This window comes from Mercurialis annua, linkage group LG3 (assembly GCF_937616625.2).
Source record: "Mercurialis annua linkage group LG3, ddMerAnnu1.2, whole genome shotgun sequence".
Classification (NCBI taxonomy): Eukaryota; Viridiplantae; Streptophyta; class Magnoliopsida; order Malpighiales; family Euphorbiaceae; genus Mercurialis; species Mercurialis annua.
In genome coordinates, this window is record NC_065572.1 from 71829610 (window position 1) to 71850091 (window position 20482).

At 28.5% G+C, this 20482-nt stretch overlaps 2 protein-coding genes across 2 annotated transcripts; one reads left to right on the forward strand and one right to left on the reverse strand.

The window, feature by feature from the left end:
- Nucleotides 1–863: 863 nt before the first annotated feature.
- Nucleotides 864–4322, reverse strand: LOC126672345 (probable pectinesterase/pectinesterase inhibitor 33). The gene is made up of 2 exons (XM_050366292.2): nucleotides 3256–4322; nucleotides 864–1644 (listed from the first exon to the last, which is right to left on the reverse strand). Exons 1-2 carry the CDS (start codon nucleotides 4148–4150, stop codon nucleotides 950–952), a joined length of 1590 nt encoding a protein of 529 aa, XP_050222249.1. The 5' UTR covers nucleotides 4151–4322; the 3' UTR covers nucleotides 864–949.
- A 5812-nt stretch (nucleotides 4323–10134) lies between these two features.
- On the forward strand, nucleotides 10135–14362 carry LOC126672346 (endoglucanase 8-like). Its single transcript, XM_050366293.2, has 7 exons — nucleotides 10135–10405; nucleotides 11344–11751; nucleotides 12324–12416; nucleotides 12571–12750; nucleotides 12835–12940; nucleotides 13050–13213; nucleotides 13857–14362. The coding sequence occupies exons 1-7, from the start codon at nucleotides 10199–10201 to the stop codon at nucleotides 14184–14186; spliced, it is 1488 nt and encodes a 495-aa protein (XP_050222250.1). The 5' UTR covers nucleotides 10135–10198; the 3' UTR covers nucleotides 14187–14362.
- Nucleotides 14363–20482: the final 6120 nt, after the last annotated feature.

Sequence of the window (20482 nt, forward strand, 5' to 3'; positions counted from 1 at the left end):
ATTTGAACAATACTATATATATATATATATATATATATATAAATTATCAATTAGATTTTGATAGAGGGAATAGATATCTATATCATGCACAATAGTCCCTTGCAACTATTTAAATTCAATTTCTTGTTTTAATTACTCTATATCCCATTTTAAAAGTACTATTTTATTTTATATAAAAATTAAAAAGAAACACTAAAAAGCATTAACTTTTTTTTCATTTTACTGATCTTATTAATGATAATATTTTTATATAAAATGAGACTTTTAAAATAGAATATTCCATTTGGACTTCTAACATGCAACCGAAAAAATTGATCTATTCCAATGAATAATAGCCCGTAACCTTAGCTAGTCTGGTCCAAGCCCATACTCGATGATCCAACCAACTAATTATCGTAGCTCAACTACATTTACTACTGGGCCGAATATTCAGTATTTGTCATCTTTTCAGTGAACTAGTTTTATTATACTTTTGATTGGCTATACATTTATTTAATAATTATATGTTTAAATATTTACAGATTAACTCATGTTTAATTATTATTCAAAAATTATATATATAAATAAAATAGATTTTAGTATATAAATAATAAAAGAACTAAGTATGAGTTTGTCAAAAAAATAATAAACCCCAAGAGTTTGTAAGACACTTTCTTATTTTAAGCAAAATTACCGTATTCACGTATGCAACCGTTTAAAATTTGGGTCAGAAATTTACCTTCCGCAAGATACCCACTCGGTTCAAATAAAAAATAGTTTTAATGTGAAAGATTTAACTGTGCCGTCTCATAATTGACACATGTCGAGAGCATCTTATGGAATTACGAAAAAAAAAAGAAAACATAGTAATAAGTTTGATTAAATTAATGAATAAACAAATAAAAGCACTGTTAATAAAAAAAGAATAATTACACGATAGATAAAAACTCAAATAAATCAGGTATTATAATCAAAGGCCAGCGGTGAACGGAACTCCAGTAGCCGGCAACCATGACTGGCCGGCAATAAGACGGCCAACAGTAAAAGTTGAGGCAACACTGCTGCTAGTTATAACATGATAACCCTTCCATTTAACCCTCTGTCTCGTCGAAGACCCCGGTCCGAAATTCTTGTACTCCCCATAATACAACGTGTCAAGAGCAAAATTACTACCTTGCCACTGTGACCAACCAGCTGGATGAACTAAACTATCAATAAAACTCCCTAAAACTACTGTTCTAGAGTACTGCATCCACGGCCTTCCTAAATACGTTTGAAATGCACGCGCCACCGGCTTCAATTCAGGTGCGGCTAAAATTCTTGAGTTGTGGATTGAAATGCCTGTATTTTGGAAGGGGTCGTTTCTGCCTTGTGCTGTGATCATGTTTGCTTGACCTTTTAAGGGACGTCTTACGTAAATTATGCAGTTTTGGAGTACAACGGCGGCGTTTCCGAAAATGAAGTCTATGGTGCCGTAAATGTAACATTGCTTGTAGAATTGACGCTGTGAGTGGACAAAAAGAGTGTCTTGGTAGCCTTGGATGGAGCAGCGGTAGAACACTGAGAGATCGGAGGCTGATCGGAGTGCAACTGCTTGACCTCTTAGGGGACCGGCGGAATTTATGAAGGAAATGTCTCGAGCAACAAAGCGTAGACCATCTATGCCTGCAAGTATTTCGAATAAAAGTTTAGCATGAACATGTTTGATTTGATGTGAACTATGTGTAATTAGTAACTTTTTCATTATAAATTCACATAATAACGGTAATTAGTAACTTCTACATAATTGAGTTAGGCCAAATTTATTTTAAGGCTCATGTAATTTTCATTTTAATCTATTTGTTATTTCTTTCAAATTTTTGTTTCTGTCTAGTACATGAAACACTTGTGAGATTGAAATTTAATTATGCATCTAACTCGACACTTTCATAAAATCATTTACATCATCAAATTTGGAGGGGGCTAAATAAATGAAATAAAAAATATATGGATCTATTGATTATTTATTTTTTTAAAAGGAACGATATAAATTAAGATATAAAAGTATATATTTTCTACGTATAAATTATAAATGGCAATTGAGCGACATTCTCACAACTTCCATGCAAAAGGATTTATAAATAAAAAACGAATAGTATAAGATCAATTAAAATAACAAGTTTAAAGAGAGACTAGATAATTAAAATGGATTAACCTATTGAATAATTATTTATTAAAAAACAAATTAATATTTAATGTTTTGTCAACTTTAATTTATTTTTTTAGTTTTATCAATAATTGCGATTTGAATAATTTCATTTCAAATATAGCTAAATATATTTAATGTCAATGTTTGAATTTAATTTAGCTCACATAAAATCACTAAATAACTATATTTTCTTGTATTTTTTAAAATTATTGTCATAAAATATCCTCACGTTTTGTGTTTTTGATTTAAACACATTTTACCAAATTTGGCACTTCACATCTATAACATTTTATTTTTAAGCATTAATAAAAAAACTCAATCCAGTGTCATTTCGGTCATTCAAAACGGCCAAACAACATCGTTTCTGGCAGGAATAAAACGTTTAAAACATCATTTGGTTATAGGATGAAAAATTTTAAAGAGTTGAAATATTAGGAGCCATGCATGTTTGGTAAAATTAATGTGATTAAGTCGAAATAAACAAAAAAATTAGGAATATTTTACGACAATAATCCAATAACTTTTGTTTGGATAAATGCTGATTAAATTATGACAATAACCCTATTTTTATTCAATTAAATAAGTGTTGCACAACATTCTGCTAATGTCGTGAGTTAATTTTCTCCTACAAACGCTTCTCCAATGATCAAAAGCATAATAATTAAATATTTATTGCTAACACGTGAATAAAATAAAATTAAATTGATTCAATTTGACCTACTTGCTAAAATTGAAATAAAAAAATTTAAATTATAGACTATACTTGATGAAATAAAAAAGTTATTTATAATTAATAAAAATAGGTAAACATTTGAATTTTATAAGTCATGACCCCTAATTGGCAATCACTTGTTGGAATTCAAAGGTGTAAATGACGGAGTCAATCAATCAAACTGGACCTGTTAAACATATATCAGAGTTCTTTCTAACCAAATTTCTCAGTTGTTATTTTTAATAAACTACTTTGAACTGCTTAAAATGATTTCCTAAAAGTATTTCTTTTCACTTGTTTAATCAACATAGAATAAGAAGAACAAAAAACAGCAGAAGAAGTTACTTAAACTCAAAGCAAGAAAAAGTAATCTTACCAGCAGTTGCAGAACTGTAAGTTGTATAACCACCGCCAACGCTTCTGCCACTTGTAATTATCGTATTTCTCATCCCATCGCCGACCAACCAAACATAATTATTATTGATTCCAACCTCAATATTCTCTTTATAAACACCTTTTTTCACATGTATTATAAACCTAGTCATATATCTCCTCTTCGCCGCAACATCAATCGCCGCCTGAACTGTCCTGAAATGACCCGACCCGTCTTGCGCCACCACCAAATTTGCATTTCCGGCTAACGATGACGATTGTAATAGCTTCCTTTCCCTCTTTAAAAACCACCTCGGGAACACTTCTGTGTTGTTCTTATCTTTAACCGTCAGTAGAACTCCATTAACAGCTAAACTGTTGCTTATAAGCTCAGTTAAATTACTCGACAGAATTGGAGTGATGAATTTCGACACTTTAAGGTCTAAAGAACCTGTTCGGCATGTTTGAATGTTTGTTAGGGCAGTGCTTAGCCATGTCTGAACGTCGAAATTCGAGCACGGTTTCAATTTCTTGGCTGATACGCAATGAAGAGTGCGATTTAGTTGAGTAATGGTATCGGAATGGAGTTTGTTACAGTCGATCCATACGGCTTTTTGGTGGTTATTATGGCAATTGGGTTTTAATTTAGAAACCTTTTTTTGTGCTGTAACGGCTCTTTCTAGGGCTAATCGGACAGCTATTTTTCTAAACTCTGTCCTATGTTTGAGAGAATAATGTTGGTGCCTGTGGCTGATGAAGTGCTTGCATGTTTCAGGATGTGGTGTCTGTTCGTTGCACCACCATGCAATAGTTTTCTTGGAACTTTTAGATGTTGCAGTCAAGAAAATTGAACAGAAAAATATGACAAATATTGCCAATGGCCTAATCTTGATTGCCATATAGTTGAGGTTTTTTTAAATTTTTTTCGATTTCTGATATGGTATAAAGGTGAGGAAATACAAGGGACTTAAAATTTTAGCAAAGGGTTCTTTATGTAGAAGTAGAAATTAAGATCAAGAAAAGGAGAAAGGTGTGAAAATGCAAATGCAAGATACGAAATATATGAAGAATTGTATACAGTAGATAAATGAAAATGCAAGATACGAAATTTAGAATAATAATATTCTCCGTTGTCTTTACTTATTGTTGTGTGCAAAAGCTAAAAAAAAAATTATTTGTTCAAGTATAGTTCTTATCAAGCAATTAATAATCATATATCAAATATTCTATGCCATTTTTTAGATATTAGAGCATCTACAGAATTTTCTTGTTAACCTAACCTAGCTAATTAATCAACAACGTATACATAGAAGTGAGCCGGCTAACATGGCACAATGTATTTGTCGGTGATTATTACAAAGAAAAACATACCATTAGAAAACTAATTAATGTAATTAACTAACAACCTCAGCTTGAGAATTTCTCAAACTACTGTGGAGTTCACTCATGTATGAGCTACCTCGAATCAAGTCTTGATAACACACTACAACAAATTATGTATTTGGCAACAATATGTGTTGCAGCTAATTTTCTTTTACTGCTAAAAAATATTTTGCAATAATAATTTTAAAAGTTGATGTCATTAATTAAGTTATAACAGCAATTTACAATAAATTTTGTTACTAATTACTTAAAACAATGTTTTATTAACAGCAATATACCGTAATTTTTTTTGTTACTATATGTTAATACTAACAATTTTAATACTATTAGTAGCAAAAGTGTCTACTGCTAATTCTATTATTTTTTGTAGTGAGAATTTTCGAGTTCAACATATGATCAAATTTTGTTTTATCTAACCTTATTAAAATAATTCAAATTTATAACTAATTGGAGCAAATTTTATCTTGTCAACACATCAGTGCAACTTTAATGAACGTATCAAGCTAATAACCGGCCGGCTAATACGGCAATATAATCTATAACAATATAAGAATGATCACAACAATCATTCCTTAAAGTGATTTTTGTAAATTTTGCAAATATTGTATTGCTTTGTTTCTCAAGTGAATTTGAAGTTACAGTGGGTTGCTTAAGAGGATGAAGCAACGCAAAGTTCATATTACTCAAAAACTTATGTGTTTCGTTCAAATAGCCATTATAGTCGGAATGGCCCATGTGCCTTTTTGTTTGTATAGCAAGCATGTTATTGAAATATAGAACTAAAACGTTATATAAAACAAACAAAGAGATAAAGAAAAGATTTAGATGAAAACTTTAAATATTTTTCCAGCTAAGATAAGAATGTCATGACTTATGAGGAGCTCGAATTAAAATCAATTAGCGTTCTTTTATCTTTCTCTATAAGTTTATTTTAATTTTCTTTATCAAAGAGATCGATTGTACTATTTTTTGTCAAGAAGTTATATATTTTAATTTTTGATACAAATATGTATATATACATACATACATACATACATACAAACATACATACATACATACATACATATAGATCTGCCAATTTTAGATACGACATGATTAAATGATATAACACGACACGAAGTTAAACGAGTTTGATTTAAATGGACTTAGGTCATAAATGGGTCAACCCATTTATGACACGATTAATTTCGTATCTAATTGGGTTATGCATGCCTAACCCGTTTAAATACGTGCAAACACGGTTAACTAGTTTTAATGAAATATTATTTATTTTTTATAATTTAATTAAATTCTTGATTTTAATTAATTTTTTTATATTTTTATAATCAAATATTTTTTTGTTTTTTCAAAATTGATATAAATAAAAAATTTAAAGAGTTAATTTTTCCAAACCAAAATGAATTGACCGGTTTGATATAATCAAATTCTTGTTCGTCTATGTTTTTTTGGTTTATATTAAAATTTAACTAATTGTTATGTCCAAAATTAAACCAAACCGAAAAGACAAATTCGGCATCAAAAGTATTTTATATTAAATTTTTAGTAAATTTTTTAATAATATTAAGGGCTTAGTTAAACTATATGTCAACCACGATGGATATATTTAAATTTATTCCACTTCAATTAAATAATATAGTTAACTTCAAAATTTAAAGTTTAAAAACAAAAAAAATAATATCCCACCACTGTTGGAGAAGACGAAGAACAACGTTCTCTACTAGAGAAGCGGAAGAATAGATATGTTCTTCGGCCTCTCGAATGGAGAATGATGGAGAAGCCGAAGAACATATATTTGTTCTTCGTCTTCTTCAATGGGACGAAGAACCATTACGTTCTTTGTCGAACAGATTGTTCGACGAAGAATAGAACATATCTATTTGATGAAAAATATAACATGTTTGTTCTTCAGCGGTGGGAGTGGGCAACCAGAGCGGAAGAGACAATAGAGTGGGAGAGGGAGAGAACGGTAGAGGCCATAGTGAGAGAGGGAGACGCCGAGAGTGGAGATTAGCGGAATTTAATCTCTACAGATATATTTTAAATTTGTTTTAATCATTAAATAAATTTTCTTGATTTAAATTTAGATTTAAATAGGTTTAATTAAATTAGTTAGGATTTTAAATTAGTTTTATTAATTAATATCAGATATTTTAAACATATAAATTTTATAAATTTGTAATAATAAAATTAATCAATTTGATTTGAAGATTACGTGATTTGGTTGGATTGAGTGTTGTCACGTTAGTAAATTGATGAATTGACAGTGATGCGGGAAACATGTCGAAAAAAATCGATTCTATTTTAAAAATGGCTATAAAAGGTACCAAATATGCTAAAACGGGCTAAATTAACTGATTTTTAAAGATTAGATATAACTGATAAAACTCGAAAAAATTTAGTATTTTTTTGTGCTCAAACCTTTAATTTATTTTTATGTGATTTGGGGTGTATGTTTGCTCAGTTTTTTTGAATGTACCTACATGCAGAGTTAACTGGAGTCATTTAGACAATTTGGTTTATGGTTTCTAATGGCTAGATCTTGTGACATCGCGCATAGAAAAGTCACTAAATTTATGTATATTTTAGATTGGAATTTTATCACTAGAGGTATTTCGTGTCAACACATAAATCATATTTCTTCCACATAAATATTTTTTAATTAAATATAAAACAACAAACAAATAAAAAAAAAAATATTTAAAAAACTTAATCACAATAAAATATTAAACATTTGTGCGTTGCGTTAGTTGTTGAGAATAAACCCAACTCGTAGTAAATCCGGAAATCGGATATCGATCCCACGGAGAGTGAATATAGAGCAATTGATGAGAATGAATTTATGTTGTTTGTTCAATTCGTTTAGCAAGCAATAATTGGAGTTTGGTTTCAAAATAAATAACAACTAAACACTACACTAACAACTAGAAATTGCAATTAAACAACGATTACTAAATCACGGATTAAAAACAAGAATTAAAAGGCGCCTAAAGGTTGCTAATCATGCCAAGGTGAATCCTAGGTAAAAGGACCGGGTCTTTGGATATTTGTTCGGGTCAAACTATTCGAGGGTATCAATTCCGCTCTCTCGAGCCGGAAATTGAAGAATCGCTACTTGATTAAACCACCGAAATCTAACTCACTCTCGCACAATTAGATTTCGATAGAACTTAATCAAGCCAATTACTTCGCAAACTACACAACCGTTAATCCCTAAATCACTCTCGTGCATCTAGGTCTCAAACTTATGTTAACTAGGTTCATTTGATTAGTTTAACTCTTGCCCTCACTAATCAAACACAAACCAAAAATTAAGGGATCAACTTAATCTAGGCATTAGTTCCAAATCAACATAATAAAATCCTAATCCAAAACCCATTCTAATCACCTATTCAACAAATAAGGCAATCATAACAACCCCTAGACTAGAGGTCTAGCTACTCATGATTTAAGCAACACAAACAATTGATAAATAAAAAAAGTAGAACATTAGAAAGTAAAGAGGGGTTACCTTAATTAAATAAATAGAGCAATCAACCATAAAAGATAATGAAGATTCAATAATAACTAAACTTGCAATAAATGAAGAACTTGTTCTTACAAAGTAATAAAACTTCCAAAAGCTCCAACAATAGAGGAATCTCCACAAAATGGTAGCTAATCTAAAAGATAGGAGAATAATCAAAACTCTACAATTTGTCTATACCCTAAAATAAGATAAAATGCTACATATATGGGGTACAAATGAGGTAAACAAAGGACACCCTTTTAAGGAGTGTTGGGCCTAAAATGGAGCCCTTAGTCTTGTCTTGTCTCGAAATTCAAATTCTGAACTTCTTTTTAAAGGGCTCGATCGAGCCATCCACTTAAGAATGAGGGCTCGATCGAGCCTTGTGCCTTAAAGAATTTCTGGACAGGTTTGTTCATAGGGCTCGATCGAGCCTCTCTTCATAAGTGAAGGGCTCGATCGAGCCCTTCCTGTAACTCCCCGACCCTCACTCGTTTCTTTGTTCTTTCGACTCGCTCCTATTCCGATATTTGAATTCTTTCTTCTTTAAGCCCAAAATATTTCAAATTGCTCCGTTTTACCTGAAACGCTAATACACATAATAAGTATATAAATATGGAAAAAAAAAACGCTTCAAATTGAAAATGTAGATATGTAATAACAATAACCTTTTATTTTTTGGTCATCAATAGTTGGGTAATATTATTGAAAAGATACACTTTCAAACAAAATTCCAAACTTCAAAGTTCAAACATGTTACTTTTACAATTAAAAGAAACTAGTTTATTATTATTTCAGTGTCACTTTGTTATAGGTACGTAAAAACATATTCTTTCAAGAAAGATAGTAGTTGTAAATCTATTTATAGGGCATATGATATATTAAGTTGTTTCTAATACTTCTCTACTAAACATTCTTCACATGAAAAAACTCAATTTATTTTACTACGTACTCAAGCATCCAATTAAAATATAAATGTACACTCAACTCCATGAACGTGTTTGAACTGCATATCTATCAAACTTAATTTAATATTATTTTGTAAAATTACCTACTCATCGAATCGACCATTACATTTTATGAACATTGTGCCTTTTGTGGTTCTTAGTAATCTTCAAGAGGAAAATGTTTCATTATAAGGTAATAAATTAATTAATTAAGCAATAAAATCGAACGCAATGGGCAATCATTAATTAAAAAAATACATGAAATAACAAAAGTAAGCCTCCAATTATTGATTTCAGAAATTTCAGGTTACGGTTTGATTTGAAAGATTTAAAAGGAATTTAGCAATATATATGTCATATGGATTTTCTAAGCATAATTAACAAATATGTTAACTATAAATAAGGGAAGGTTGGGTGTAAAAAAGTCAAACCCCTAAAATAGAGAATTTTTTTAAGTGAATCAAAGTTTCCACGTAAGCTTATAAATCGTCTATTTATAGAGTAACACGTGATACTACTATTTATTTATGATTACCAATTAATAAAATTTGTCAATTTCTACGTCCCATTATAATTGATTTTTTATTCATTTTAAAATATAAGTAAAATTATTTTTCAAAATACAATTTATTCGTATATTTATTCATACCCTTATATAATTTATATTGTTATCAAGCAAACATTTAATATTTTAAAAATTTCAAATTAATATTTTTATTTTTTATTAAGAATATTATAGAATAAATACATCATTCGATGTATCTGATTTATCTTTGTGATATTAACCGTATGTATATAATTATGCGACGAAAATAGTATTTATCTTGTCTACTTTTTTTGGCTAAAGAAGAAAAAGATTGCAAAATAGGAATTCAAGATTATTCTTCTTTACAAGTTATTTTCTTTCTCTTGTTGACAATGCCATGTTTTAATTCCGTATCTCGAAGAAGTTCATATTCTGACAAACTTTCTATATTTACATAGACTAACTTAATACACTAATCTTGCACAAAGGATTTTCATGAGCATCTTAAATCATATATAAGCTAGCACTAGTCGTTAGTGTTTCTCAAACATTTCTTGTAATTCGAAGAAAAAAATATTAAATAGTGATGACAGGAATAAAAAATAGTAGAAATATAGTATTGTTGTTAGGGTTATTAGTGGTGAGTATTGGGAATGTGGCATCTCAAGATTATGGAGATGCACTCACCAAATGTATTTTGTTTCTTGAAGGGCAGAGATCGGGGAAATTGCCTGCTACTCAAAGGATGAGTTGGAGGAAGGATTCTGCTCTCTATGATGGCTCTGATGTTAAAGTAAGTATCAACCTATATGAAAGGAAAAACACAAAAATAACCTAAAACCGACAAAAAAAATTCAAAAATTCAATATAAAATTTTATTTTGTCCGCTCCATATTAGAAATGTATCGGAGATGTACCTTTGAGGTATCTGACATATATATCTTCGATATACTTTTTGGACTCAAAAATTAAAAAAATGAAAGTGGAATAATTTTATTTTTAGATAAAATGAAATTTACGAGTTTAGAGCGTATATTTAAATATTAAGTAATTTTTTTAGGAAAATGAATTAGCATATCCAAAATAAAAATGAAATTAATTAGTATATCCTGATCAATAACAATTTATGTTAGTTAGGTCTAATAATTTTATGATTTGTGTCAATTATATCCAACTAACAGATTAAAATTATGGATGGTTTAATTGATAAAAATAATACACATATAGTCCCTTAACTTATTTTTATGATAAAGTAGTCTATAATTTGAAAGCTTATAAAAATTTAAGGAATTGTACATTCTGGTTTGTCAACATATTTATGTTGCTAATTTGTTTTTATGATTTTTATGTTATCATCAATTTTTTATGAATTTCCTCCAAAAATATACCAATTTATCATAAAAAAACATCACAAACTAAATTATATTATTTTACTGATTTAGATTATTTATTATTTTTATTTAATTTTTGAATATAATTTGTTCAAAAAGTAAAATTGTTGTACCGTAAATTTGTTTTTCTAAGGATATATTTATTAATTTTAATATAATTGTGGACAGATGAATTTTTTTAAGGTGTAAAAGTAATTTTTTTGAATTTCAAAAGTGTTTCCGTTTCTGAAATGTAGTTTTCGACAAGTTTTTGTGAATAACACATCGTTTTTATCTAAATAGTATATAGCTGTGTTTTTACCATTGCTAAAAACACATATATTTCTGGATATATTATTAGATGGACTTGAGTGGGGGTTACTATGATGCTGGGGACAACATAAAGTTCAATTTCCCAATGGCATTCACAACAACTCTCTTAGCTTGGAGTGTCTTAGAATTTGGCCCGCTTATGGGCACAGACACGAGCCATGCAGTGGACGCCGTCAGGTGGGGCACAGACTATTTTCTTAAAGCCACGAGCACTCCTGGTTCAGTCGTGGCTCAAGTTGGTGAACCCATCAATGACCACAATTGCTGGGAAAGACCTGAAGACATGGACACACAGAGAACAACTTACGTTGTTAATCAAACTCATCCTGGTTCGGAACTTTCAGCTGAGATTGCTGCTGCATTGACTGCCTCTTCCTTGGTTTTTAAGAGCATTGATAGTGCATATTCTAAAACCCTTCTCGACAGAGCAACAGCTGTACGTATTTCGAGGTTTTCTCAATATCGAGTTATATTGCTCGAAAACTTTTTCATTTCTACGATTTTGACATTGTGGTTCTATTTGCAAAACTGCTTTTAGCTTCAAAACTATATTTCTAGTTGGTTTAATGGTGCTAAAAAGTCAAATTTTTTTACCTTTTGAAAATCTATCTAAATATTTTAAAAATTGGAAATCTATTGCAGTTTGGTCAATTCGTCGGAAATCTATTTAATTTTTCAAAATAAATATGATATTTTTTTAAAATTGATTTATCCAAACCACATGACATGCTAATTGGTAACTTTTTTCGTTTTTTTTTTTTAAATTTCACATTCAATTAATACGTAAGCATAATCCAATCAATTTTAAAAAATTGAATAAATTTTTAGCTAATTGATCAAACTGGAAATCTATTATGTTTCTCTAATCTATTATTGTAAAATTATTGTTTCGACCTTTAATGTTTTATCGTTTCTGGTTATTTCATTGCTTCAATTTCTGTGGTACGTACATGCCATGTATAATTACTATGTTTGTACCGATCAATTTGCTTATAAATGGGTGGTCAGGTCTTTGAGTTTGCTGACAAGTATCAAGGATCTTACAACAACAGTGTTGGCAAGGGGGTGTGCCCGTTTTATTGCGATTTTAATGGTTATCAGGTATTATAATTTACTTTTGAAATTCCAAAATTTTATATTTATAATCTATTTTTTTATCGTTCCATGAAATGTTTCAGTGTTTCCGTTATCCTTAACGTAATGTATAGAGGAAATAGATTTGAAGTAGAATAAATGAAAAATTAATTTATGACAGGATGAATTAGTATGGGGAGCATCATGGTTATACAAGGCAACTAATGATAACAAATATTGGAGCTATATCCAAAACAGAACTCTCGCCATGAAATCCAATGATAATTTGAATTCCATGGACAACTTTGATGAATTTGGATGGGATTCGAAACACGCTGGCATTAACATACTCGTTTCTCCGGTAATTTATTTATCTTAAATTTAATCCGTCTTACTTAAATATTATTTTATCCCATAATCAAAAGAAAATAATTTGTTGTTGTAGTTGGTGGGTGGTAAACCTAGTCAAAATAGCTTCATTTCAGATGCAGATAGATTTGTATGTTCTATATTGCCTGATTCGCCTTCTAAACTTGTTACATACTCTGCAGGTAAATTATTTATATACTAATCTATAGTTGAACCATTTTAGACTTACGAATTATAATTACTAGTTTAGACATATATTTTAAAAATGGATTATATTTTTTGGATGATCAGGTGGGCTTTTATTTAAAGCTGGACCAAGCAATTTACAGCATGTGACTGCTTTGTCCTTTCTTCTTCTTGTTTACTCTCGTTATTTGGAACAAAGTAAAAGAGAAGTTAAATGTGGCAATGTTGTTGCCACTCCAGCTAGGCTTGCCACCGTTGCTAAAGGCCAGGTATGGCACACCAATTTTTCAAACAATGGATTGTAGGGATTCCTGTATTTATGCATTAGAATCGATTAATTTACACTAAAACTATTTAATATGAGGTATATTATTTTTTATTTTTCGATCAATTAAAGACAATTCTCTCAACTTTACATCAATTAGTTCTCAAATTGGATTATTACGGTCCTTAAATTTGTTCATCTGATATAATTTGAAAGTTAATTGACTTAATAATAAAAAATATCGTCTGTAATTGATTAATATTGATAAATTTGAGTAAAATTTAGTTATATTGATTCGAAATAACATAAATCAAATATATTTTTTAGAAATTCACAATATTTTTAAGCGTTAGCTAATTGATTCCGGCGTACAAATTTAAAAATTGGAATGATCTTTTATTGTCATTTTTTTTCTTTTTTTCTATTTGATATTTAAACTTACAATTTCATAACTCTTGCTCAATAAACTGTTATATAAACTCTATAACCGTCATTCATGAAAAGAGCAGAATTTTTTTAATATATTCTCATATAATTATTCACATTTTCCAATCAATAATAACGTATTGCAATTTTGTTGATTTTATTTATATAGGACCACCTCATAGACAAAATTTACGCAAGAATTTTCCTTTTGAACATGGCAGGTGGACTACATTCTTGGAAAGAATCCATTAGGGATGTCATACATGGTGGGATATGGCAACAAATTCCCACGAAAGATTCATCACCGTGGCTCGAGCTTGCCTTCAATTCAGAGTCACCCGAACCATATTGCCTGCAAAGAAGGAACCCCATACTATGAAAGCAAATATCCAAATCCAAATGTGCTAGTAGGGGCTATCGTCGGAGGACCCGATAACAATGATCAATACGTTGATGGTCGTTTTAATGTCTCTCAATCTGAACCAACTACTTATATGAATGCTCCTTTTATAGGACTCTTGGCCTACTTCAAAGCACACCCATCCATCTAGATTAATGTATTCATAAGTCTAAATATTCTTGATTCATTCATGAATAATCAGATTTTTAATTCCTTTTTATTAGTACATTGCAATCTCAATAAAATGATAGGTATTTGATAAGCTAATAATTTTTATCAATCAACATTTCTTTTGTGTATTTTTATAATTCTGCAGATAAATTAAAGTTATAGACAGTGATGGAAACATATAAATCATTCATGTGGGGCAAATTTTGTTATTGAATGTTCTTTCACTATTAGACCGTATGATATGCTGATCGATTTTTGGATTGTTGTCTTTTAGACTGAACCATGCTATTTGATTTTTTTAGTTTTTTTGAGACCAATCAACATAGTTCAATTTTTTCAAATGAAACACCACCCTACTTGTGCGAATTAGGATTCCTCAAATTCATTTCAACTTGAGGAGTAAAGCTCAAGTTTTACCATGCTATAAAATGAACGGTATAGATTAATTTAATTAAATTATAACCCTCCGTTTTGAAATAGCTATCGCTTTAGAGAAAATTTTTTAATTCGTAATACTTGTCACTTTAAAATACCAACAAAGCATTTATTTCTATTTTTTCACATATATCCCTCATTCATCTATATCTATACTATATATAAAAGCACGGATGAGGGGGGCAAGCAAATTTACTGAATAATCCTTTCAGTTTAATACTAAATAAAGATTTTATAGGCATTAACTAATTAGTTATTTAATTAATCACTATTGTAATTAAAGTCCTAATTAGAATAGGTAGCTAAATTATCTACAATTTAGTTTTAGTATGTAAAAATTAACTAAATTGTCTGCAAATTAGTAGGAATACCTATCTTTTAATTGATTGAACTATAAAATTAAAATACTATATTTGACAATATATTATTATTTTAAATTTCTATCTTATTATTTTTAAAGATATTATTAATAAAATAAAATTAATTATTTAATTATAATTATTATAAAACCAAAGAATAAATTTAGTATGGAAAAATATTTAATAACCGAATATATCATATTTACTTTTGTAAAAATTCTTAACTAATTTAATATTAATTATAAATAAAAAATTGATATAGTTATAATAAATTTATAAATTTATTCATTGACGAGTTACGTTACGAGCCTCGTGCATAGCACGTAATGAGAAACTAGTTCATTAAAAGAATACAAAAATACAAATAAAGAGTTATAGTAATCAATGTTAACAAGTTTCAAGACGTGCTAATTTAGTAAAATATATATAAATTTAGATATATTTATTGCTTTCTTAATTTGTTTGAAAATGGCTAAAGCGACAACTACTTTAAAACGAAAAGAGTAATTTTTTTTTACATTATTAATTTGATAATAAATGTTGTATATTCATTGAACTTGATCGCTCGAGTTAAAATGAACTTGAGGAATCATAATCCTAATTTTGTCTATGATAGTAGATAGATTTTATACGATTGAGATAAAGGGTATTTCAATCTACTATCTACTATCTACTATCTATATATATATATATATATATATATATATATATATATATATATATATATATATATATATATATATACCTTATTGCATTTAATATTTTTAACTTTTCTAAGTAAAACGTATTACCATTTTCCCTTTGAATGACACTTATATTACCTTATTGCATTTAATATTTTTAACTTTTCTAAGTAAAACGTATTACCATTTAACACTCTTGGCTATAATTTCTGCTTAAAAATAGCTAATTATTTTGACAATTTAATTGTCATATATACTCTTTAAATTCTTAACTGTAATTTTTTTTTCTTTATTTGTTTTAAATTCTTTCATTTTTGTTATGGAAATAATCCCATAAATCACATTAGTTATTGTTGTTGTCTTTGTATTAAATTCTTTCAGGTTTGTTATGGATATGAATTTTTTTTTTTTGATACAAGAGAAGAGGCAAAAGCCTAAAGCAAACTAAGAAATAATATTTCTACTATAAGAAACACCATGAAGATCATGCGAAGTCCATGGAAGCAAACTGCTCGGAACAGACTTGTGCTATCTTTTTGAAAATATACATTACTTTTTTAATACTATGATTTATTATTGTTTTTAACTATTTAATTGCTACCTTTTTGATACTATGATTTTTTATTTTTTAACCATTGAACTTTAATTAAAAAGTTAACAATACAACTCCTTCCTATTTAAAATCATTTTTCACAAACATGCAATAAATTACAATGTTACAAAAAAAATTTATATCTCTTCAACTTCAAGCCATATTTTAAAAATATCTATACAATAAAATTATGTCTAAATGGATTAAATTTTTTTCAAAACTATTATCAATGGTGGAGGTAATTGTAATTTTGAACTTCTGTCTATTAAATTAAATGGTTGAAAATTTATTTATTGTTAACATTCATTTCAAAACGTATTAGCTACTTGTGGAGGACAAGTTTTGCCTTTAGAAATAAACTTTAGGAGTTGGGTTGAAAAAACATTTGAGGTGTTACACTTTCCATTCAATTCACATATTAATTGTTATAAATGACAACAAAATGTAACATCTCAATTAACATATATATAATAGGTTTTCCATCTACAATCTTTTTTAGATTTTCGTATCTTATATCCTTTTACATATTTACAGAATTGCATAAAATTTCTTTCAAATTACAGTAACAATGTAATTTGTATTATTTAATTGTCTGTGTTTATATCATTTCTATGTTTAATTTATTTTTAATATTATTTAATTTATATTTTTTATTAGGACAGCCAATTCTACATCATACTAATTTAACTAAAAAATTAAACTTGAAGAAGCAATAATATATTGTAGGATTAACTAGATATAACTTTATGGACTGACATTAAATAAATCTATTTATCTTAATCATATCAAATAGATTTACATAAAAATTAAAAAACTATATTTTTAGTTTTATTTAATTTTATTTATTAAAATTAAATATATCTATCATGTTTACACAAATTTATAGATCAAAAGGACACTTCTCTCCTACATATTTACATAATGTATTCTCGAATAAAAGTTTAAATTACAAACTGACAATTTATGAGTTGTTCGATTTTAGATTCTCTAAGAGTTTGATTCAAATTTATTTGTTAAGTTAGCTAATCGAATAACTTCTTTTTTATACTTGTTTATATAACAAATCGAATTTGAATGTAGCTATGAGCTTGCTTTAATTATAGTTTATGAGTTTTTTTTAATCCAAGGGTTGATTTTTTAGTTATTTATTATACATTTCTTATTTGATATAATTGTCTGTTCAATAATTTAATTAAATTATTAAATATTATTATTTATTTTAACAAAAAATAAAATATAGTTTTAGATTAAATAATTTAAATTTTAATAAAAATAATACTAATAGTTTAATATAAATTATCTGTATAATTGTATCTTCTAATTTTTATTTTACCATTTTAACCCTAGCTGGCAAGTATCAGTTTGCCTCTTCATCTGTAACTCAAAAATCAAAATCCGAAACAAAATAATTTTCATCTTCCTCGCCGTTGCCAGTGCATTGCCTTCCGCTGCGCCGCTTCTGTCAGTGCTTTATTGTTTCCGTCTGCTTCCGCCGCCGTCGACGCCGATACTTATTTTCAGGGACTGACACTGCTGCTTTTTGTGAGGTAAATAGGTAATCATAATATATTTTTACTCATCAGCTCTTGCTTCTTTGATCGTTCTTAGAGGCCGTTTGGTTCGCCATAAAAAGGGGGAATGAGAATGGGTATGAGAATGATTTCCATTGTTTATGTTTGTTTTGTCAAATTGTATTAGGGAATGAGAATGTGATTACCCCCGTAATGGAAATCACCCATTCCCCCCTTATCTCATGGCAATGGAAATCAAAATTTTACAAAATATTTTAATAATAAATAATAAATATATAATTATTAAAAAAAACTATTTTTAAATATTTATTTTAAAAAATATACTTAAAATAATAAAATAAAAACTTTTTTAATATTTTTTTTAAAATTATTTTTTTTAATTTTTTTAAAATAATTTTTAATTTTTTTAAAAAATAATTTTTTAATTTTTTCGAAAATAATTTTTTGTAATTTTTTTAAAATAATTTTATTTTTTTATATAAAAAAATATTTTTAATAAATAATAAATAATTTTTTATTAAATTTTATCCATTCTCATTTCTTTATTAATTTTGAACCAAATAAAAAATGAAAACAATCATTATCATTCCCATTTCTTCTCATTCCGATTCCCATTTCCATTCTCATTCTCATTCCCAACCTTAAATCAAACGGCCACTTAGTATGTGTTCATTGAATTATATTTCTTTGAATTGAATTAGGTATGCATCTTGCTAATAGAATCAGCTTATAATTTACTAATATGTGAGACTGAGTCTTAATATTCGATTATATCTTTAATTCTTGGCTAAATTAACAACATTAATCAAATTTAACTCTGTGGACTTTGATTCGAGGCTTTATAATTATGCTAATGTAGTTTGTTCTGATGATAATATTTTATAAATTTGAGGATTTTAGTTGTCAGAATGTCATGGTAATAATTATATTTCTTTTGACATGTCGTACGGAATTAAAAAAGCAAGTCGTTTTATTTAGTATTGCTTGTTTTGTCTGAAATCTCTGAAACACAGTAGTAGCAGTAAAGAAAATCAGGGGGCTTAACCCCTGAAAAACCCCCTACTTTTCAATTCCCCTTCGTTTGCACCCTCACCTTTCAAAATCTCCAATTTTACCCAAATTATCACCGTTCATTCTCAAATGCACCCTAGAAGTATTAAATTGGGCTTTTGTCACTAGAAAAAAGTTGAAATCGATACTTTATATTTTAATTCTGTTCTAAATAATCCTTAATGTTTAAATTTCAACAACAAAACCATATTTAATGATATTTTTAATTGATTTTTATTTTATATAAAAAATGAACTTTTAAAATTTTAAGAAATATGTTTTATTGTTGAAATTTAAACATTGAGAACTATTTAAAATATGAATTAAAATATAAATTATCGATTTGAACTTTTTTATAGTGAAAAGGGGCTAATTTAATATTTTTAGGGTGCAATTGAAAATAAAAGGTGAGAATTTGGGTAAAATTGGAAATTTTAAAAGGTGAGGGTGCAAACAAAGGGGGGTTGAAAGGTGGGGGTTTTTCAGGAGATTAGCCAAATCAGGGAGGCCATCTGGAACTGACGGCTATGATTTCTCGTACCGGATGGTTGTTGATTCCCGTAATTGTTATCTGCTTTTTCTTCCGTTTCTTTCTAGTATATAATTAGGATTCTTAGCGAGCTTTACTTGTTATCTGCCATTAGATTTATGTTTTTTATTGTTTGCAATTTTAGGCTACACAAAGGTAGCTCAAGGAAAATCTCGTCTTGTTACACTGCTGCAAACTCAGGTACATTCTTTCTATTACTATTTTATTAGCATTTAACAATAACTTCATAATCATTAATTAAAAAAGGTTTTGATTTTCAATGCAGATTCTGATTCAATTGATATGCATGGTGCAGCTGATAGCAAATGTAAAGGCCATGAGCAAACTTGCTGTTTCATCTTCTGCAGCCGGATTGTATTCTCTTTTTATTGGGGAATTCGCTTAATGACCAAATTCTTCTTAATTTTCTTGATTTATTATTTTAATCTTATGCTTGATGGTGTTTTTTTTTCTCACATGTTAAAGGCCGGAGACGCAGTAAAGTTGGTTTATTGAGATTATACATCTACATATCGTCTATTGCATTACTTCTCTCCGTACATTGTTCCAGTACCAGCAATTCTCTTTAGAGGTATATAATGGTGTTCCCAACTTCTTTAATAAAAAAATTCCATCTAGTGCGATACATCCTATGTACACGTTAGAACTCCAATTATACTGCCTAGATCAATTGAAACCCAGTGACTAAGAAATAAAACTTTTGATTCTCTCTCAGAGTGCAATTCCGACAAAATGAGCAAGGGATGTTTTTAGATTTCTTTTTGTGTAAGACACTGTTCTTATGGGTAGGGGTGCTCATGCATTGGTTACTTGAAGCATGAACCAAATTTACTAACCAAACCATTAGACTCAGATTATTAGTATCTTGAACCTAAATCTAAATAATTTAAACTGTCTTAATCTTTGAGCCTATCGATACCTAGATGCGTCTTTGGTAATTATATGATAATTAGATCAACGAATTTGATTAATTGATTGCAAAAGTAGACTAATTATCAAATAAAACTTGTTTTAATAAGTCTTGTTTAGACTCTTAATCCTCTTAATCCTGATGATACGTGTTTTTGTGAATTTG